The sequence below is a fragment of the Pimephales promelas genome, chromosome 14 (genome assembly GCF_988280905.1).
Source record: "Pimephales promelas chromosome 14, fPimPro1.hap1.1, whole genome shotgun sequence".
In the NCBI taxonomy this organism is placed as follows: domain Eukaryota; kingdom Metazoa; phylum Chordata; class Actinopteri; order Cypriniformes; family Leuciscidae; genus Pimephales; species Pimephales promelas.
In genome coordinates, this window is record NC_142782.1 from 31,108,428 (window position 1) to 31,132,278 (window position 23,851).

Below are 23,851 nucleotides of genomic sequence, written 5' to 3' on the forward strand. Positions count from 1 at the left end.
CATCGTTAAGTAACATGCATTTATTGTATGGCGACTTAAAACATGCATCTAATATTTCAAACCATCAATAGATGCTCTCTTGGGCAGAATGGTGACGGCACCCTCAGCCACTTCCTCCTGGTCCAAGATCGGAGAGCTCTTGGCACCCCAGCTGTCTGATCCCACAAATTTAAAATGACCGGTCAAATTGGACTTCTTCGCAGCCTCCAGAACCTGCCTGGAGAAGCAACAGCACAATTAGACTGTTTATACTGAAAATGATTTACAAAATATAGTGAAATGTGGAGAACATCAACTTGAAACACCATTAACAACCCATTGCACTTCTGTTATGTACATGAGTGTTCTTTTGTGTTTTGTCTTTTCAATATATGTTGTCAAATAAGACTTTTTAAACCTGTCTATGTCTAACATTACTCAGAATTACCTTTGTTTGAACATACACTAATGAATATAATTTACTCACCCTCATGTCATCCAAGATGTCCATGTCATTCTTTCTTCAGTCGAAAAGAAATTAAGGTTTTTGATGAAAACATTACAGGATTTTTCTCCATATAATGGACTTCAAACGGTTCAAGGTCCAAAAGACTGTTTCAGTACAAACTGCAAACTGTTCAAAGGACTTTAAACAATTCCAGACGATGAATAAGGGTCTTATCAAGTGAAACGATCGCTCATTTAAAAAATAACAAAGTTTAGGTTTTATAAGCTCAAATGCTATCCTTGCTCTGTTCTCTGATGTGCGTTTGTGACTCTCCTGTTCAAACTCGTTCATCAAAATGAACAAATCTTTTTTCGAGTCAATTCGTTCATTTTGTTCGTTGAATCAAACAAATGACTCTTGTTCATTTTGATACAGGAGAGTCACTAAAGTGCATCACAGAACAGAGCAAGGCGAGCATTTGAGCTTATAAAACTTAAACTTTGTTTTTTTTTTTTTTAAATGAGCGATCATTTCGCTTGATAAGACCCTTATTCATCGTCTGGAATCGTTTAAAGCCCTTTGAACTGTTTGCAGTTTGCACTGAAACTGTCTTTTGGACCTTGGACAGTTTGGTTACCAGTAAAGTCCATTATATGGAGAAAATATTCCAGATATTTTCATGAAAAACCTTAATTTCTTTTCGACTGAAGAAAGAATGACATGGACATCTTGGATGACATGGGGGTGAGTAAATTATCAGCTAAAGTTTTTTTTAAAAAGTGAACTACTCCTTTAAACATCTCAACTGCCAATGGCCAATTCCTAAATGCACACAAATGTAATTTGTCCGTAAATGTGGAATAAACGCAGGGAGGAAAAAGACTGTGGACGTTCTCCTGTATTGTATTAGTACACCAACATGAGCATATGCAAAAGCAACGTATAAATATATAAAAGTCTCTCTAAATCAAAAGACGTTCATGAAATTCAAATATCTCAAATAATTGTTAGTTAGAGTGGAACAAAGTTATTATGAATTAAGCTATTCAGTTATGCATTTGAAGACGCGGTTGACAATTCACGCAGTGCGAGCGACAGCTCATGTTCACAGGAGTGCTTTAATGAGGGGAAGCTTCCTCTGCATAGATGTTCTCTACCTCATAACCCTGTCAAAAAGTATCAACAACAAGCCATACAGATTAGAGACTGAGAAACCCAATCACAGCGTACCGACCGTCACTTGTGAGAGCTGACGATAATAGAAAAGGTGAGTTTGTTTGGTACTTCTGAATTTGCAAGTTCAAACATGGAAAACGCAAAATGACATTATGCCAGGAGGAGTGCAATATCTCTTATCATATATGAAAAGGTCATCTAAGCTCAGAGATAAAATGATACAGACAGCTGGATTTGACACTATAACACCTTCTAAAATGACATTTCCTAGGCAGCTAGCACTTCATGGGTGAAGGGTTACCCCGAGTCCTGAGATGCCCAAAGAGTACATAAAATCACGCGGATACACGTCACACTTCAGATTTCCGATCATCATTTAAAATGAAGAAATATTCTGTCATCCCTTGGTATTTGAGAACCGGTAACAGGATGTACATTAACACAATTGAGATTGAACGTTCTTCAATGATGTCACGTTTTGAGTTCTGTTCAGTTTTGAGTTGCTCAATCTTCTGAATTACTTCAGATCTCCTTCGTTCTCTCTTTGTTTGTTTCTATGGTTACTGACTGTGTTCAGGTGTGTCTTTTTAATCAGTCTCATTAGTTCCTCTTGTTTGCCCGTGTGAGTTTAATCCTGTCTATTTGTCTGTAGACGTCACTGTAAGCGTAGTTGTTCTGTTCCGTGTTATATAATTCTAGTGTCCTGGGTATTTTGATTTTGCTTGAAATAAAGACATCTCTGCTGCAACCAGGACCCGTGACAGATGTTCTGAGGCATTAATCAAAAACATATTTTGTGCAGAAGTCCGAAAGGGATAGTCCAACCTCTCATCATTTACCTCCAGACCTTTATGACTTTCTTTCTGCTGAGGAACATAAAAGAAAATACTTTGAAGAATGTTGAAACTGTTTTGGTTCCTATTGACTTGAATTTAGCAACATTCTTCAAAATACAACATTTTATTTTTGGGTAAGTTGAAGTTGATAATATGGTTCTTTGTAAATGAACAAGTTCTTGATGTTTCATTATTGGTATTGGTGTGCCTGGGTTCCTTAAAGAACCAATAAATAGGTTATTTCTCAAAGGAACTAAATAATTACAACAGGAATAAGAGGTTAAAAGAATAGAAATAGAATTAGGAATTTTAAAAAAGGTTCTATGTATAATGACATAATTCTATATTTCTGATTCGTATTGACCTACAGCTATACATAATGTCTGTACAAATGCATTTTTGGTTTCACATTAGCATGCATTTCAGAAATGTGAATTCATAACACAATGCAAGTGCACGTTGCATTCACAGTGTTAAAGTGGGCAATAAAAAGCTGTCTTCTGCAGTATTTTTTCAGGTGAACTGTTGCCATTACAGTCTCAACAATTTAAAGATAATCACGAAAACATATTTAATGGCACATTCCCTGATTATTAAATTGAATTCCCTGATATTTGAAGGGAACTCTACTGAGATTTGTTACTGTACATATATCAGGATATCTAATCATGCATGTTTCTGGCGTAAAACTGTGGCGATTGTTCCCTTTTCTGGTTTGTTGATCAGCAGCCAACTCCATTTACATGCATACAGGAGCATGTGTGATGCATTGCATATCAAAAGCAAAGTATCTCGTGCATCAGTACATCAAAGGGCGTTTTCTAATTGCATGCACGTTGCATTTGATATTTGGTTTATTCTACAAATCTCCCCTAAATGTCACAAATACTAAAAGTTAGTTCAATCATATCAAATAATCCACATGTGCCCTTGTTACCAGTCAACCATTATCAAATCTGTGACATCCTTAGTCTGCTGCACAGCGACAGATGGAACGAACAGTTTGTTCCAGACAGAATCATTTAAAAAAGTAACATTATGCACTTTCATTATGCACCTGTTAAAGACGAAATATCCAGATATTAAAGTTAAATGTGTGACAATGCTTGTAAACAATAATAAACACAGCAAATATTCATTCGGTCCACATAAAATCAAAATGAGCCCTTTTTACTTTCTTATCACTCCTTCCTGGTCATCAGTGCACGACGCGGTATTGTAGTGAAATCATAATGGGCCTCTCAAATTATTTTTTATTTTCCAGCTGACATCAACAAGTTATCTTATTTGTTTACGGCTTCCCACCAACATCCTGCCAAACAGTGAAAACATACATTAAAAAAACTGCAATGGGTTGTTAACGTTGCTTCACGTTGACGTTCCGATGTTGACGTTTGTAAAAAGCAAAAAGAAATGGGCAAATGTGCAAATCTAACACACAAACTCAAGTTTAAAGTAGAAACTTAAAGGAGAACTCCGGCGAACAATGAACCTTTGGTCTAATAAAACATCGGTACCTAGTCAATCGTTCTCTGAGATTTGTTTTCATGATAATCGAATGTAAAGAGTTATATCTCTAAAAACTGTTTAGCGTATAATGCTAGTAATGGGGGCATTGGCTAAGTAAAAAGAAATGGCTAGTTTATACCACTAACAAGGCTCAAAATAGCCCCACACTAACGCAATAACATAATGAGGCTCCATACATGCAAAACGAAGCATTGAGAACTTTGTAAGTGTACAGACCGTTTAATAAGAAGATACTTTATGAAGACAGTTCACTTCGCGTTCACAGACAGGAGCCATCTTAAAAAATAGCCTCATTATGTTACTGCGTTAGTGTGGGGCTATTTTGAGCCTTGTTAGTGGTATAAACTAGCGATTTCTTTTTACTTACTCAATGCCCCCATTACTAGCATTATACAGTAAACAGTTTTTAGAGATAAAACTCTTTACATTCGATTATCATGAAAACAAATCTCAGAGAACGATTGACTAGGTACCGATGTTTTATTAGACCAAAGGTTCATTGTTCGCCGGAGTTCTCCTTTAAAGCACTTGAAATCTTCCTTTTGAGATGGATGCATGTGGGTTTGTAAAATGCTTTGGATAATTTCATTATACATTCAGAGAAATAAATAAAACAAGTTTAGCTCTCTTATCTTATTTTATTGTTTACATACAAGTTTAAATTGTTGATTTAAATACTTTTAAAATAATTTGGTAGCTGTTTTTTTATTCACAGTGTCCACTAAACTTCCATTGTAAGTGCATTAGATGTTTTCCTTTAAAAACACACACACACACACACACATATATATATATATATATATATATATATATATATATACTGTATATATATATATATATATATATTTTTTTTTTTTTTTTTTTTTTTTTTTACAGGTAGGTAGCTGAATCTTTTCTCATGGCAAGAGCTCTAATTGAGCTCTGTTGTTTTCCCACCTTTACTGCCATTGGCTTGGCTTGCTTAGTTGGGGACATTAAATTTAACATTTAATTTAATATTCAACAATAATATTGATCCATCTGCATTGACACTATTATACAAGACCTGAAATGAGCCGGACATTGCCACCACGGTTTACTCCAGAGCGGCTTGTTTTAAACAAAATTGAAACATTACTGAACTTAAGCTGGACTGTGACGTCCTGTTGCGTTCTACATGTTGTCACTTCTTCTTGAATCTCTCCATCTTTGACTGACTCCATTTTAACATTAAATAGAGAACAGTTTCTGTCATTTTAGTGTGTCTGGGTGAGGAAATCGCAGCTGCTAACACACATGAGCTCTTGAAACCCCACCCTCTGCAGCAGCTCATTTGCATTTAAAGGGCCAGGCACAAAACGGTGCGTTTTTGCAAACCCTCAAAAAGTGACAATTTTAACATGCTATATAAAAATATCTATGGGGTATTTTGTGCTAAACCTTCACACACACACTCATTAGAGACTTATTTTACATTATTTTACCACCCCTTTAAGCATATCATTCACGTACTTGATGTCGTCCTCATGGGCAAAGATGATGACTCCTCGAGCATTGGGGGTCTCCATTAGTCTCTTAATGATCTTGTCAAACTCTCCTGGTTTAGGCTCTCGTGGGATCTTCAAGGACTGAGCGATGCACAGACCTCCTTTGTCAGAGAGAGAGAGAGAGATGGACACCGATGCTGACATTTTTCTCGACTAGAATGTGACTCACTTTCTATTTATATTAATGACCGGCATAAATTTCTGGCAGTAGATGGGTACAAATGCATGTAACTGTCTCAGTCTTTGGAACTTTTTGAAAGATAGCATATTAATGGAAAGTCCAATCTGGAACATATATGCTGCACATCGATAGACTCTCAAGCACACCAGAAGCTTCAAAGCTTGATGACTGTACAGATACTGTACCTGCCTCTCGAGAGATCTGAATGAAGGCATCTACTCCACTTTCACCATAATTCCCCTCTGATGCTAAAGTGGACACATAGTTCCAGCCCAGTGCCTTCACAATGTCCACCATAGCTTGGGCTTGGTAGGAGTCTGGTGGTACCACACGAGAGAAGAAGTCATAGCGGTTATTGTCGCTCAGCTCTGGTGCTGTGGAGGCGTAACTGATCTGGGGGATCTGCAAGACAAAAAGAGAGGAGATTTAAGTTCCCTTTTAAAGCAAGTATCTTGCTAACTCCCCTACGTGGGAGGAAAAAGTAAAAAAAAAAAAAAACTTTTCTTTGTCTGTATTTTTGTCCTGGTTTCCAGTAGAAATATGGAGTCAGACATAAGATCCTACAGAAATCATATCTAATGCCGATATGCTGCTCAAGAAACAATAAGGGTCTTATCTAGCAAAACGAACAGTCATTTCAAAAATAAGTTTTATAAGCACAAATGCTCGCCTTCCTCTGTTCTGTGATGAGCGTTCGCGACTCTTCATTAAAATGAACAAATCTTTTTTCGAGTCATGACTCGAAGGGTCCTATAAGACTCTTATTCATCGTCTGGTGTCGTTTAAAGCCCTTTGAAGAGCAATGAAACTCTCATTTGGACCTTGAACCGTTTGGTTCCCATTGAAGTCCATTATATGGAGAAAATCCTGGAACGTTTTCATCAAAAACCTTAATTTCCTTTCAACTGAAGAAAGAAAGACATGGACATCTTGGATGACATGGGGGTGAGTAAATTATCCGCAAAAGTTTTTTTAAAAAGTGAACTACTCCTTTAATATATTTCTGGAAACCATGAAACATTATATTCAGAATTCTTTGATAAATAGAAAGATCAAAAGAACAGTATTTATTTGAAATACACGTCTTTAATGATCAATTAAATGCATCGTTGCTGAAAACAAAAGGTGACAAAAAAGTTGTTGCTTCAAAGGTACTCCGTAAGCCACTCAAGCTTTGACAACAAAATGTTGTAGTGAATTATCTGCACTATTACATCATTTGTCTGGAGCAAACGCAGATGCCTGCTGTTGGTTTCATCACGATTGGTCGCTTGGTTCACCCAGTGACTGATAAACCTAGATCGACTCCCTCTTTTTATAGCAGTGTCTCGTCAGCTAATGCACAGAAGGCAAGTCGAGGTCTCGGCATGTGGGTGAGCTGTGGGGGCAGACTTACAACAGGTAGATGGATGAATCAACGATCCATTTGACAGATTATCTGCGAGGATAAGAGGGGTTTTAGTCAAATTAAGTTAAGCACAGGAGGAGAGATACAGAGACCAGGAGGGGGGGAAGGAGAAGAATTCATTTAACACTGATTATGTCCGGCGGCCCCCGCGAATGAGACTTTAACTTAGCGTTTCACAATCCTGCACATTACAACTGTCTAAAAAATATGACACACCCAATTCAGGTCATGGAGCACTCCACTAATGAAATGATGAAATTAATCAGATAACAGACCTTTGCAAATAAGTACTGTGGTAGTACCATGTACTGGACTGGGAGCTGACGCAGATTTCACAATCTAATTCGCAAGCGCTTTTTTTAGATTCCCATCTCGAACTATTTTAGGTGCATGTCAAAATCTCTCTACTGTACATGAGACCCTCTCGCTTAGTACATTACTATGATATTACAGGTTAAAATTGACAACAGAGCCCAAAAAAATATTGCATTTACTTGCTATGTATAATTTTTTGAATATTATAATTAACATTAAATTTAAAACAGAGCTGTTTACAATCAGATTGAGGTGTGCCAATTGTGAGTTCCCAGACCTAACATCTTGATGTGGGTGTGGCTTGCCAGGCTACTGTAATTGGCTTTCCCAATACTTGGAATATACAGTAAATATACAGTAATCAACATTTGAAGAGGATCAAAAAAGTTGATCAAAGTTGTCATAAGACAAGAACGGGTATTGTTGTAATTCATGTAAATCTTTGATGAAAGGTTTTTGATCCACTTCAAATGTTGACTGCTGTAGTACAAGAGGGGGTATGGACCTCTTAGAAAGATAAGAGTGTGAGTAAATAATGACTAAGCAGGAAGTACAGCCATAAAAAAAGTCAAATTCTGCCCCAATACTACACAGACTTTAAATGTAACTGCACCCCATTTTGGGGGTATGATTCCCCACTAGTCTGGACAGGTCTCTGGCTGTAGAAGTATTTAAGTATTTAATATTCTGTACTAGTGACTCTGCAACGTTCACCAGCTCTCATCAGAGCCGTCACGATCCAAATCCAACCTTTTAATCACAGTAATGGCTGCTGTCTGCCCCTGATCTGTGTCTACGCACCCAACAAAAGCCCTAATTTCAATGATGTGCATGTAGTATATGTGTATGTTTGTATTTATGTGTGAATTATGATTGTCAATCTGTTTTTTTGCCATTTGTAAAAAAAATTAAAGCTCTTCGATATGTCATGCTAATTTCGGTTTCAATCGGAAATATATCAGCACAGGACATAAAACCAGACTCATAAATTAATTTTGTGATCTTTAACATCTCAGTTCCCAGCAATCAGTTCTGTGTTTAAAAGATATCTAGACGTCCAAACACAGGCTTGACGTCTAGGCTATAACAATATTGGGCTATCAGAGAAAATGTAATAGACATTTAACCATAGCATAGCCTAATAATAGATACACAGGCAACACATAGAGATAATGTCAAAGAAATTAAACAAAACTCCTTGTATGACTGTGGAAGTTATTTTGGCAAAAATGACATGTAACCAAATTAAAGGTTATTTTGACTGGGTTACTTATACACTCTCAGAAAAAAAGGTACAAAAGCTGTCACTTGGGCTGTACCTTTTCAAAAGGTAATTTTTGTGCATTTTATGTGTTAATATGTACATTTTAGGTGCTAATATGTTCATTTCAGGTCCTAATATGTACATTTTAGGTGCTAATATGTACATTTTAAGTGTAAATATGTACATTTGAGGAGCTAATATGTTCATTTTCGGTCATAATATGTACATTTTAGGAGTTAATATGTATTTTTTAAGTGTTAACATGTACAGTTGAGGAGCTAATATGTTCATTTTAGGTCCTAATAGGTACATTTTAGGTGCTAATATGTACATTTTAAGTGTTAATATGTACATTTTAAGTGTTAATATGTACATTTGAGGAGCTAATATGTTCATTTTACGTCCTAATATGTACATTTTAGGTGTTGATATGTACATTTTAGGTGTTAATATGTACATTTTAAGTGTTAATATGTACATTTGAGGAGCTAATATGTTCATTTTAGGTCCTAATATGTACATTTTAGGTGCTAATATGTACATTTTAAGTGTTAATATGTACATTTGAGGAGCTAATATGTTCATTTTAGGCCCTAATATGAACATTTTAGGTGTTAAGTTAATATGTACATTTTAGTTGCTAATATGTACCACTAAGGTACCAATATGCAGCCTTTGGGTACATACGTGTACCTTTTGAAAAGGTACAGCCCCAGTTACAGCTTTTGTACCTTTTTTCTGAGTATAGCGATACTACATCGGGTCTATAGTTAACCGAGACAATGGAATGACGGCTGTTGGTTGCTAGGTTGTTTATCAAATTAAATGAAATCTTGCTCAGGTTTGACAAACAACAAGTCAGAGATTATCACTAATTTTATATCAAATTCTTCCAACACCAAATGATCTGAATTCCTATCCACATTTATTTTATAGCTCTTACTGTGGGTCAACAATTGTCTGCTAACAAAGGACTTTTATGAGAAACATCTTAAATGTATTAATTCAGCAGATGCTTTTATCCAAAATAACAAGCAAACGAGGAAAAGCTATTTGTCTTAAAATTCAACCAATTTCATATTTTAACTGATTAAGCTACGCAGAAAAGAAGGAAAAGTGGAGACAAATAAACAAACATAGTGGATATTTCAATGGAAGAATGCTAATAAGTTTCCACATATGAAAGAGCAGCAGTAATGTCCTCAAGGAGTTGATCTGTTGTCTGTCTTTTTCGACAACAACAAATCAATCCATCATGATGTCGCCACTGGTCTTCCTCAAATGACCCGAAAACAGTTCGCATGAAGTTTGAGACGACTCTTAAATACCCTTTGCTGAAAGCGCATTCATGAATCATTGGCAGTAGCCTAGAGCTGCAATTTTCTTGATTAATTAGACACGGCAGTTAATTAGAAGCTTTGAGCCAAGACTTCTGCTCTCCAAACAAACATATGATAAAGAAAATGCTCAGCATGTTTATCTAAAAATTCACTTTTCAAGCTTGTGAAGTTTACCAACACTACATTAGATATTTAAAATGTAGTTTCGTGGTTAATAAAGACCTTGACTACATTCGTTACTATAAATAATATTTAAAAAAGTAATTGTCACAAATCATAACTGTAAACCTCCAAACATTGTTTATTATGATATTTGACCCCTGGATATGCCTTATTAGAGGTTTATGCAAGCTAATGTTCATACTCAAGGTTAGAGATTTGAACAATAGAGACATTAATAATTCCTCAAATGTCCAAGTGACTAGATGAATTTCCAAAAGCTTCAAATCTTGCTTGCCAAAACACCATTGTCATGTACTGTAAATGTACGGCAAAAAAAAAAGGTTTTTAGTTTTTAGTAAACATCCCCTTAGTGTGGTTAGTGTGATTATTCATGTATATTCCTGTTTATTAAAGTAAATTCAAATCTTTTAAACCAGTTCATTTTAGAGAATCAAAAAACAAATCATCCAACCAGTGTATGATTCATGGACAAATTAATCTTTTGAGTCACTCCTTTTAATGACTCAATCAAAAACTTACTAACTCTGTCTGATAATGTTTGATGATTAAGTCTAATGAATCCTTTATTGAATTAACTGAATTCATCATATACAGTATTATATAAGGTGATACACCGCATACTCTTGTTTCATAACAACGCAACTGCTGTTGTATTGCGACCTGAGATTTCTTGAACTAATCAATTGTTATAAATAAAAACTAATCTTGAATATTCAAAGTTATCTCAATATTTGAACAATGTTTACCAAGATATTGTATGTCTTTCTGTCCCCTGAATAGACCATGTTTTGAAGGTCTTGCTCTAGTGTGACTCAATACCGACGGATATAAATCTCTCAGACAAATTTACCATAGGTTTACCACATCCGACACACTATTCTTGAACATCTGAGCAAATGCTTTCCGCTGGCATGAAATGAAGTGAGCTTTTAGCCTATTTCCTTAAAGGAAGGCTCCAGGTTCAATACAAGTTCAGCTCTTTCAACAGCATCTGTGCAGTGCCGTCCTTAACCACAGAAATAGTTCAACTCATCCCTCGGTTTGTAAAAACAAGCAAAAAAACTCAACATTTATTATAAATGAACATTGAATGGAAGTTTTAAAAGCACAAACGTGCAGCTATATGTTGAAGCACTTATATTAACTCTTCCATTCAAAATATGTTTTTTGAGCTGCAAAATTGTAATAATCCTTTAAGCGGTGGGACTATTCGGCGGATAAACTTCTGACATAATGCCTTTGTTTGGATTTTCCTCTGTGTAAACAGAGAAGGTTTACTTTTACTGGCTTCACATGCTCATAACAGGCATTGAAATACTGGATATAACTTTACACAAACTTCTTTGGTAAATGCATTATATTTATTTATTTGTATTAGAACAGATCGATACAAATTAAAACAGCATTTCACCGAATCCAGAATCTTCTTTAAGTGTATTGTGCATGCTCTGCAACTAATAGGCCTATAAGGTTGATTTCACACAAATATATAATTCAATAAGGAGAGATTCACACTGGCAAGAGAAAATTGTATTGCTGACAGCCTGATAATTCAGTGTCTCGATGCATAATAACAGCAACTGACACGAAAAAGTTCACATAAAAGCAGCATTCCCTAAAGTTCGACAAAAAATAGCCACAATTTTCTCACTTGAATTAACTGCCACAGACATCTGTACAATTACCATTTAACTCACAATAACCGCAATTAGAGGAAACTCTGACAGGTAAGGTGCCGGTAGACACTTAGATTCTTTAGATCAACTATGCAATGATTATTTATTCACAAAGAAACCTGTAGCAATCTTAGATCAAAATATAATCTCTCCATTGACCCATTGCATGCAATTTCTAAACGACTAATGCTCACACATGCACCTCGCAAAGTGATTTCAGTCCTCAAAACTCTAACTGTCAAACATTTGCCCTGATGATTTGCTTTCACTTACTCTTACAAACTCAATTTGAGTTTTATGAACGGAAGCCAGCAGCTTATTGTACCAAAAGGTCCTCTAATTTTGCAGCTAAGAGCCTGATGTGTTTTCTAGACCCCCAGACTTCGGTTTAACGGCTCAGGGCAAAGACAGAGTAATTAAGGCCAGAAACACGCTTACGCAAGTACGTGAACACAAACACTTTTAAATACGCAAGCTCAATTTTACGCGTCAGAAGACAGTTGGTGCCACGATGCAAGAACGATTTGACGCAAGGGATGCAAAAACATGCATCAAACCCGTGGTTCTCAACTGGTGGATTGCAGTTCTTTTCTAATAGCAGAAGGGGAAAAAAACATGATAAATTGTGCATATTTAGGTGTCACGTTTGGTTTTTGGTTCATGTTTGTCTTTTATGTAGTAGTTTTCATTGTCATGCTTTCTGTTTGTCATGTGATTCCACTATCCCATCATGTGCTGGATAGTAAATCTTGTTCTTCAAACTCTGCTGTATTTGCCGCAGATTCATTCATCACTTCTAAATGTTGGTAATAATGGCAACATGGACAGGTTGTGATGCAAGGTAAAAGAAAAGCTTTACATTAAATATGGGATACTGGAGCAAAGCCAACTGAGAACCACTGCATTAAATAGTGATCTTCTGGATTCAGTTTTCTCTTTCAAATGAACCGTAATAGTTTGAAGAAAATCAATGCTGAGCAAGTTTTGTATTTGCTATTAAAGGGGTCATGAACTGGCTTTTTACATTTTATTATATTGTTGTCTGAGGTCAACTTATGACGTTCGCTTGGTTTTTGCATTCAAAAACATCAAAATGAACAAGTAATAGGCTATTTTGTACCCTAGTTTTGAGCCAAGCTGAAAAACGCTGAGTTTTTATGGGTGTCTCGCACTGAAGACTTGGAAGTAAACGCCCACTGCTGTGATTGGATAACAATTTTGCATATTATAATGAGTTTCAACTCACCCGTTGATGCACTTGGGGGGAATTGTTTTGAAAACGTCGTAATTTAATGTTGTAAAATGCCAACCGGAATGATTCGCCCATACATGTTCGACCCAGAGTCCGTGTGTTGCACAATTCCTGTCAGATCCAATATAGACGGCACAGCACCGTTCTTTACTCTTAATCGGTCTGCAAATCCAGTCTTGTTTACAAAACAATCCTCAGTGAAATGAAGCAAATGAAGCATTGTAAAGCTGCTTTGAAACAATCTATATTGTTAAAAGACCGATATATCGGCCGGCCGATATTATCGGCCGATATTAGGCATTTTCCATATTATCGGTATCGGCAGTTATAATAGCCGATAAATGAATATTTAAAAAATAAAATAAAAACGGACGAAAGACGCTTTAATCATCTCTTCTTGGCCTGTTATATTAAAAATGTATTTACAATTTGCAATATGATGTTATCTATTGCTAAATTATGGCTCATCATACACTAGCTAACCACAAAGCAAGCTAATGCCACTATCATCAGTGGAAGACTGCTAACGTTAACATTAATGAGCTTGGAAACCACAATCAACTTTTTCTGCCTAAATAAAGTAATGATTACTGTATTTATAACTAGTACAGTCCCTGCATTGTAAAATTTAAGTTATACTTGCGAGGAGTGAACATTTAGACATAGAGAAAAAGTATCAAACGTATCTTGTGCAGAAAAGTTAGCTTGTCTTTTACACGTGTGTGAAATCCAACATTATTTAATAATAAAAAAAATATCGGCCGATATATCGGAATATCGGATTTTAAAACCCAAAAATATTTGTATCGGTATCGGCCTTCAAAATCCTTTATTGGTCGGGCTCTATTAAAAGCACAAATGAGGGTGAGTTACAAAAAATATGTGTTTGGCCAAATTCATGAAATGATGTCTGAAATGCACTTTATGCAACTATGCAAATGCCGATGCCAATATTTTGCTATTTTAAAGGGGCCTAATTTTGTTTTGGAGGTCTCCTAGAAAATACTTAAATAACACTAAATAATTTGCAATGAGTTTTAGACTTAAAAAGGCGGAGTCCACCAAAAAAAATAAATAATAATAATTCTATTCGAATTTCCCACATTTTGTTTGCTTGGTTCACCTAATTAGGCACGAGGTTTAAAGAAACGCATTTTTTGTAAAAAAAAAATAACAACATACTCATGTTGAGCTAAAAAAAGGCCCCACATACCATGAATTTCACTGTTCTATTGTTTTATAATCTCATCTGGCAAGAGGCAATCAAACTCCTCTGTTCTACAAGCATCTGGGTCTCTGGCCGATAAAACTAAGAGTCAGCAAGGGATCTCTGCAGAGTTGTATGCCACATAAAGACGAACCGTTAAAAATTAAGTACGTGGAGCTGTTTCATGAGCTAGAGCACTAAGTCTTATCATTAAAAAAACATGCGTTTTGCTACCGTGTCCCATCCAGCTAGAACGGCCACAGGAACGGCATTCACAATTATGCGGCACTGCTGAATTTTACTGCAATTCATTCGGTCTGTCGGGGCTTATGTGGCTCTTCCATTGGAAGATCTGTCTTTGTAATCCAAATGAGAGTGTGCATGTGTGTGCATCTGAGAAAAAGATGTCCGAGCGACTCAGAGAAAGACGTGAGATTTGTGTGTGTGTGTGTGTGTGTGTACATGTATGACTCCCAGCATGCTCTCTGGAGCACAACATTTCATTAAAGGTCTATGCATGCTCATAGATGTGTCATCTCTGTCTGTTAAGCGGGAAGGACGTGCCGTCTTTAAAGCGAGCGTCTGACAGGGAGAGTCATTACTGTGGGGTGAAGTAAAAGCTCATTTAACTCGGCTGTGATCGCGTTCGCCCTGACTGTGGAAAGCACGAGATATGGCCCCTCTTGCGAGCTCAAAACGGAGAAATGACAGCACATGCTGCATCCCGATTCACATACTATCTGTCCTAAACAGTGTGTGAGATTAGAATTAGTGCATCCCAAATTATAGTTCGTAGAGCAGTGAGCCAAAGGTGCCAGGATGGATTTCGAAGTGTGCATTCGTGCATGCTTTGTTTGGCTGACAAAAGCCACAACCCCTTGAGGATGAGAAGAGTTTGTGACTGTGCTATTTTTAATTTTTTCAGCTGTATCGAATACACAGATGATTTAGTTGGATATTAACAGTTTGGAAATGCAATACATACTAAAAATACTGTGCAATTGTGTTTTTAAAGGGATAGCGCACTTTGAAATTAATTTTTGATGTTTTAGCTTACCTCAAGAGCATCCAAGATGTAGGTGTCTTTGTTTCCACAGTATTTTCAATTTTTCATTTTTCGCCGAAACCGTTCTTGTTTATTAGTCATATAATGCAGGTATAGGGGGTGCACGTCAAATAGCATGCACATAGAAGTCAAAATTAAACATGATTTAATGACTCGTTAATGTAAGTACACATTGATGGCCTAAGACACGAAACGAGCGGTTTGTGTGAGAAAACAAACAATATTTATATCATTTTTACCTCGTGTAACCACAGCCATGTCCAACTGATCTGAATCAGTTGTCCAATGTCCAATATGTAAAATGTATAGAATGACATCTTACAATCTTAAGTAAAGTACATGCTTTCAGTGCAGAAGTATGCGAATTGAGACACATTCATTCCGGACAGGAAGACTCGAATATGCAAAGACTTTCCACAAACGACAGGTGTTTGGCGTCACAAACATCAAAGAAATTTCCAGAACTCAAGCATTGTGCTCGCAATCTGTCTCATGATATTTTCATGATGTTCTGACACATCAAACACATTTTAATGATCGACAGTGTAAAAATATCAGTGAAACAACAGGCTTTTCGTATGCAAAACATGGGCTAAATGGCTGTTTGAAACTGTCCCAAGCATATTTAAACAACAAAAACATGATAAATGGAAAGAGGTGGCTGTCGAGCCTTTGTCCACGCTTCGGCGAGCAATCTGTAGACTGGAATAATCACTCGCCGTGGTACTGTGCCCCTCATCATACAGACGCAAAAAGGACCGTCTAATGAAGATCCACTGTACCTCTGCTTTTGTTCCACATTCGTTTCAGACTTTATTCCACATGTGTTTAATTAGAGGGTTGGCTACCGACAGCTGTCCCCACAGACTCAGCCTATTGTCTAACACCTTTCTGTCATTCACAACAGCACAATGGGATAACTTCCTGTGAAATTGAAATGCACTTCATGGTTTTTGTATATTTTAAATGAAATTTGAATTTCAGTCTATTTGGAAAAGATTCAACAGAGAAACATTTTGAATATAGACACTGTGACCTGATTTTTCGATGTTTAATTAAGATTTCTACTTCAAAATGTCATGTTTAATTCAATGCATTGCTTATAGTTTCTTCGTAAACATATGAGAAAATTTTAGAGAGTGAAAATAGTTTTAAAGTAAATCTTAAACCATTTTTAGTGTATGCTTATGTACTAAGCTGGAATAATACTTTAGTACAATATTCATGTACCCTAAGGTATTATAAAGAATATCATGGTATTATCATCAGGTTATGTCAATTTCATAACTACATTATTATTATTATAGGAAAAAGCCAGATTTATTTTATTTTCTGGAAGTGTGATTTTTCTGCCTTGAAGGCGATGTTTCGCATACCATACACAGTTAAATTTGAGAAGACTTTGACATCTTATCATAACCAGCTTATGGGATCCCCTAAAAAATTTAAATATGCATTTGACAAGGGCAGAAATTAACTTAGGGGCTTAGCAATGGCGCTGTTAATGAGATTACAGAATTTCCATGACAACTGTGAACTAGAAATGCTGGATTTGGGAACAATAAAGCTGTATTTTTTTTATTTGATCAATTACAAATAAACACGTAAGGCCTTGGCATTCATGCGATTACTTTAATCTGACATCCAAATGCAAACTCAACTTCATCTCAGATGCTTCCCGTAAAATTCATTTGGAGAAATAAAATCTTTTATTAGATATGGACCATTCTACAGAATTGGTGCAAACTGCTGTCCCAGAACCAAAAAACACATTTAAAAAGCATTTAACTTATCAAATCTTAGATGATGTATTGAATTCCACAATAATATTTAAAAGGCTTAATATATATATATATATATATATATACTGTATGTATATTGACAATATATATATATATTGGGTACTTTCAAAAGGGAGCTGGCTGTCCCGAACCCTAACCCCTAAATTTCAACTTGTGAGAATTATATTGAAACAATCTTTGCAATTTTTTTTACATTGTTGTTTTTAAAAAAAAGATTTTGTTTTTAGATTTTTAAAAAAAAGTGAAGATCAAATTTCTTTAAAAAAAATAAATAAATTATATTTTCTTTGTAAATCATGAACCTTTATATTTAATGTGTTCTGTAATGTGATGTGGTCGCTACCAAAACATTACTGTCAGTACTACTACAATTTGCATAAATTACAAAATGTGTGCAGAAAAGAAAAAAGGAAAATCAAGATCAACCAATTCTGTAGAATGGCTCATATACAAAGATGGTGCAGTCATTTTAATATGAATGATAGAAAGCGCAATAAGTTCAGACTTCTAAATAAAAGAGGTCCATATACGGTCCAGCCTAAAAAATTTTGCTTTTTGTAATAATTTGAGCATTTAGAAAACAAATGAATGAGATTGCTGTTGTCAGATTTCATTGCTGATTTCAAATATGAAATTTAATCGTAAGCTTGTTTGGACGAACTGGATGTTTCCTCATTAAAACAGATAGGATACTGAAATAGCTGAGAGGCGTTTTAAAGATCACCACCAACTGAAATGACTTGGCTTAAAGGGACTTTGATAAAAATAGACACATTTTTTAAGTATATCAAGTGTATAGAGTTGTAAACTGGGTTCAGAAAGGGTTCAAACTGAAACAGAAAGGGTTCAGTTCATAAGATAAATGTGTTCTCCCATTTCTACCAACAAGAAACAGATGAGATTGAAGGGATCTCATTTGTGGTTTTATTTCCCAGTGGTCTCTCTTGAACGTTTTTTTGTTTTGCCAAATCAGGTCGATTAAGATCAATCGGCGATCATTACGAGCTTTGTTCACAAATGAAGTACAAGCTCTTTATAGCTCAATAATGCACCACAGATGGGCTAGGGGAGCACACATTGTAATATGACATTCAAAACAGCTTCTCTTGGGGTCTTAACCAGAGTACACTGAACCGTAGAAGGCATATAGAATCCCTTGTCTTGTTCCATTAGGGAAGGGCTAAAAAAAAGCTTTATTAGTCTGTCACTCGGTCGACTCTCATAAAATCAATTTCCCATTTCACCTTACAAAAGCCTCTACATGCACCGAGAACAATATGTCCGCTTTTCATTTCGCTTCAAACATAAGAAGCATGTAGGAAGGGATTTGAGTCTTGTGGAACCCGAGGATATATAGGGAACAAGATAGCCCTCTCAAAAAAGCTTACACCAGGGGAGCAAATCACACTATTCGTCACAGAGATTCTCTCATTCTCGGGCAGGGTGTCCAATGCCAGGAAGCCATGTGTTCTCAGGCGAGTTTAATGAGGGAGCCACCAAGAATGACCCTCTTGGGGGGAAGTTGGAGCCGTTTCAGGACTAAAAAAGAATAGTTGTTCACACTTGTTTCAATCTCCTCCTGCATTCGTTTGCTAAAGGAAAAATGTGCACGGGTTTTGTGCTTTGTTGTGGGTACAATTCTGATCATGAATGCTTGCGGTTGCCAATTATGCCCAATCACAACCTTGTCCCTGGCAAGCTGTTCAGTTCTCGCAGTAGTTGTTTCTCCATCCTTTTGTTGTAGCAAACACTACAAAAAACTCTGATTACACAAATGTGCTCTCTAATCTTCGTCCAAATTGAGCTTGATCCAACAACAATGCACTCACCAGTTTTTCAGACAAGCAAATTGGACACTCTGAGTCACAAGTTCACTCATGCATATGCAAGATTTATTTCCAGAAAATGTTAAGCAACTATTATTGGGCTGAGATGATAAGAGGTCATATGAGGCACGAACAATGTGGGGTTTAAATCTAACGGCAAAATTTTAAACATAATAAGCAAAGTAAAGTTAGTTCAACGATGCAAAATAAAGTAAAGCTCTCCGTGTTTGGATGAGGATCACTAAATATGATTGCTGCTCAAAGTGAATATGATATGCAAAGATAGTTTCCCCAACCACGACGAGCATCACGGGAGGTTGGCATTTCGAGATGCGGATGAAACATTTGTGGCATGGAGCATTGTAATGTCAGCCCATTGTTAATGCGGTCCAGACGCAAATTCTCCAAACCTTCCCATTAAAATTCAACGACCGCAGAACGCAATTTTAATGACTGCTGCACCAAACAGCACAAACTACCACTGCAACATCATTTGAGAATTGAAAGTTTGGTACTGCATAGAAGCAGAATATAGAGCTGTTGAGAATAAAAATTAGCCTAAATGCTTGCTGGATTTAAGACAAAGCCAAACAAATATTAGAAAGCCTGCTGGATATGAAAGAGGTAGAGGCTGAATCCATGATTAGTTGGTCTATCTAATCCTCCTTGTCAATTCACACCAGGTCCTTGCCTGTAGGCATCGAGATCCAGTCAATCATCCAGATTGACAGGTATAATGGGGCAAACCCTTAGCTTAAGGTATGGGTGTACAAAGGAATAAAAATTATGAAAATCAGAATGAAACTACCTCTAAAATCAAAGCGAAATTGGAAAAATTATTTGTAAAATCAGAATTTCGTTCCAGGAATTCGAGATTGTAGCTCCAGGACCAACAACGATATTGAACATGTCGAAATCACTGCAAGCTGAAGAAAATACACAAATATACCAAAGTTGTGTTTCATTCAGAACATTCCTGAATTTGAATTGGTTATGAATTGAGGTAGCAAACATTACGCAAAATTGCAAATCAAATTGAATGTTACCTTAAATTTAAATTCAAGAAACTAATTATGATCACCCAATCATATTTTTTAGTTTAATTTGTATAATGGTTTAATAAGCCTCATGGTTGGAGAGAATGATAGAGATGGATATGGCTTTTATAAAGCCCTAAATGGTTTAGCTCCTGTGTATTTAATGGACCTTCTATCGCCCTACAATCCATCGCGTTCTTTAAGATCACTAAATTCGAGGCTTCTGGTCATTCCTAGGATATCTAAGTCCACTAAAGGAGGGAGGGCGTTCTCGCATTTAGCTCCTAAACTCTGGAGTAGCCTTCCTGATATTGTTCGAGGCTCTGACTCGCTGTCCCAGTTTAAAACTAGATTAAAGACTAGAGCCCGACCGATAAAGGATTTTGAAGGTCGATACTGATACAAATATTTTTTGGTTTTTAAAATCCGATATTCCGATATATCGTCCGATATATTGTTGTTTTTTTTTTCAAAACGCGCAACAAAAAATGAACAGATTTCCTTAACATTAGTTATTTGTAGTTATTTATGAGTTTTAACTAAAATAATATGATAATGCATTTTATAAAGAAACTTGTTTCTTTTATTGTCACAACAGAACAGACTGATGACTGAGTGCCCTCTGGTGGACAAACTATACAACTCCAACACTCATAACATGTTTCAAACGTATTTCGTCCGTTTTTATTTTATTTTTTAAATATTCATTTACCGGCCATTATAACTGCCGATACCGATAGTTTGGAAAATGCCTAATATCGGTCGATAATATTGGCCTACCGATATATCGGTCTGGCTCTATTAAAGACGCATCTCTTTAGCCAAGCATTCACATAATGCTTAAATTTTATTCCTCTGTTGAATCAGATCGAATGATCGAATTATAAACAGTAGCTATGCTAATTATTTCCCATTTGCTTTTCTGCTGTTATGGAAAATGGCGTCCATCAGCTCCAGTTTTGTATCCAGCCTCTCACGGAGACTTCAGATGCCCCAACTCCTGCGATGAGATGACTAAACGCCTGTGAAGAGACGACTAAACGCCTGTGAAGGGATGACTCAACGCCGACGATATGTTATGCCCTAAATTATTACATGATAAACTAAATGAATTTTTCCATGTACATTTCTGAAATGCCCTTTCTGTAAAGCTGCTTTGAAACAATATGTATTGTGAAAAGCGCTATACAAATAAATTTGAACTGAATTGAATTCAATGGATAGAAAGAAGATGACCCTGGTCCGTACAATATATTGATTGGCTCACTCACAAAAATGCAGATGGGTTCTCACCTCAAACAATCGCAGGACATTGGCCACCATGATGGACACCGAGCTGCCTGACGCTCCTATCACTCCCACCACACGCTCAGGCTTGCGTATGATTGGTTGTTCGCCATTGGAGCAGCGGATGTCAGACGTGTCTTTCTGAATGAGAGCCTGTACAAATGTCAGAGACTGCTCTAGAGCGTAAGTGTCTCTGGAACATGTATCAAGAATCCGGGCCCCTAGTGTGATGTTGGGCAGTAGTTCTGGGTCACTGTTGATCTGGTCTAGTGCGTACAGCATGGCCTCCATCCGGTGGATTCCTTTCTCTTTCTTTATTTCTCCACACGGGACCCCAGCGGGACCCCTGGAATGGACTGGGAAAAGGCCTCCCAAGGTGATGTCTCCAGGGATTTTGATGGAATGTGGGTGCGAGTGGTGGTGAACCGATGAACACGGGCTTAGCCACACCCACAGAATCCACAAGAGGCGTGGCCATGTGTTAGATTGACAGCTGCTCCAGCTTAAAACCCGGACCATCCCGACCTGATGGTTCAGTAAATATGGAGGAGGGTGTGACATCATAATGAATCAAACACGTTAGTGTTCATCCACTATCTGAGGAACCTGTAGGATATAAACAAAGAATAGGGGAGCACGTATTAGTGATGCTTTCTTTGACTAAACAAGGGCTAAACGATTAGGGTGACATTAAAACTATTAAAAAAACGACATTAACTACAATACTAATATTTCTGGCTGTGTCTTCCATTTCTTTGTTGCAATTTCCATTTAAAATTATTTTGGCCATAACTCTAACATATTAAAATCATGCAAGTCCTGCATGCCCTTTTGACTTGGGTCAGTAAGTAACCACCTAGCAACCCAGACCACCCTAGCAACCAACTTGTAACACACACAACAATAAACATAATGAATCAAATTGGCAACCATCAGTGTGCTAGAACAAAACTTGAAACTTTTTAAGTGTCACTCTTGAAAACTTTGAGTTTTAACTATACATTCTTACAATGCACAGTTCCCATTGGAATCAATGGATTCACAATATGTTCTTATGACAATGATTCTGAATGGAGTAATTTGAATTTCTAGTACTCTCAACTGTTCATGCACAATGTATAACACATCATAAACAAGACCAGATACAATGCTTTAAAGAATGCAGGATTCATTCTGAAAGCATCCATTGGGAAAGGCACTGCATTGAAACCCTGTGAATGGAGAGTGATATAGGCTGGCGTGTGGTGAAGCTCCAGGGAATGGATCCCAACTGCTATGATGTGTACTGATTGTAAGACCAGCTGTGGTATGAGTGCCTCTCCAAAGGGTTCATAGGTCAATGGAAGATTGGATTTGCTCAGAAAGCAGCAAGAGAAAAGACAGAATTCAGCTAAGAATGAGAGAGACTGTAGCCAGCGGCTAAATCTTCAATACAAGAAAAGTTAACTTGAGAGTGTGTTCTCGATAGGATGATCATACCGTTACTCAGAGATGCAAGAAAGAGTAATCCATCAGGGAAAGATGAACAGACCTGTATATGAATGAAAAGATAACCACCATGAGAATCAAGATGGTGCTTCTTCAATGATTTTGACTATAAACTAGTTTATTTATAGATGCAACACAGGAGAATTCTGTCAAATTTGTCATTTTCCTGAATCAACAAATGTCGTCTCCAACATGTCTCTGTAGCATTCTGTGGAAATGACGGTGATGGAAATCACTGGAAAAAGTTGTCTTTTCTGAGATTAATTTCATATCAAGCATTACACATTACAGAGTGATTTTCATTATTTGCCTTGTTCCAGTATGATTTACCATGAATCTAGCGTGATTTACCATAGTTTCGTGCTTGAACTAATAAGAATGAGACCTTTTTGACAGTTATAGCCACCTATGGTCCAATCTCCATGAAACTTTGAAACATGAAGCCATTTTATTGGCTTTTGGCTGTATTTTGCCACGGACCACATTCTAAATGTAATGCAAACGCAAAATTTCATTATTTTTTTCGATAATTATTGATTATGTTGTAGCCAACCAAATGCAAAATTTCATCATTTTTTTTCGATAATTATTGATAGAGAGTCGAGAGAATAGGCCTAGACTGGTTTAGTTCCGATTAAGCGAAAAAAACAGGGACTAGTTCGCAAAAGTAGGTTTTGGACAAAATTCGACATAACATTTTTTTTTTGGCGCTAAATCCAAATCAGAGATATACATCTTCCCAGCAAACACAGAACGTTCCCCGAAAGTTCCCGAATGGTCCCATGAGGTTATTTTTTTGGGAACCAAACAAGAACATTATAGGAATGTTCCATGTGTAGGTTATTTTTAGGTTTCATTTTTATTTATTTTTATACCCCTAACCTTTAGGGAAAGTTCTAGGAACGTTCTGGGAACCAAAAAATAACGTTGTTTGCTGGGTTGGGCCTAAATCCAAATTGGAGATATAGATCTTTTCCGTCTTGGTTCAAAAGTTGGATCACAGTGGTGTAAATCTTGAGGCTAA

General features: G+C 36.6%; 1 protein-coding gene across 2 annotated transcripts in view; it reads right to left on the minus strand.

The window, feature by feature from the left end:
- grm6a (glutamate receptor, metabotropic 6a) overlaps positions 1-23,851 on the minus strand; it is a 53,271-nt gene that overhangs the window by 23,420 nt on the left and 6,000 nt on the right. For both annotated transcript variants that reach the window (XR_005621896.2, XM_039665896.2), the window contains exons 2-5: positions 21,346-21,945; positions 5,862-6,078; positions 5,461-5,596; positions 63-217 (exon numbers count right to left, since the gene is read on the minus strand). Coding sequence is in view for 1 of the 2 variants with exons in the window: in XM_039665896.2 (XP_039521830.2) it covers positions 63-217; positions 5,461-5,596; positions 5,862-6,078; positions 21,346-21,903 (1,066 nt within the window). In the remaining variant the exon portion in view is untranslated. The remainder of the gene's footprint in view (positions 1-62; positions 218-5,460; positions 5,597-5,861; positions 6,079-21,345; positions 21,946-23,851) is intronic.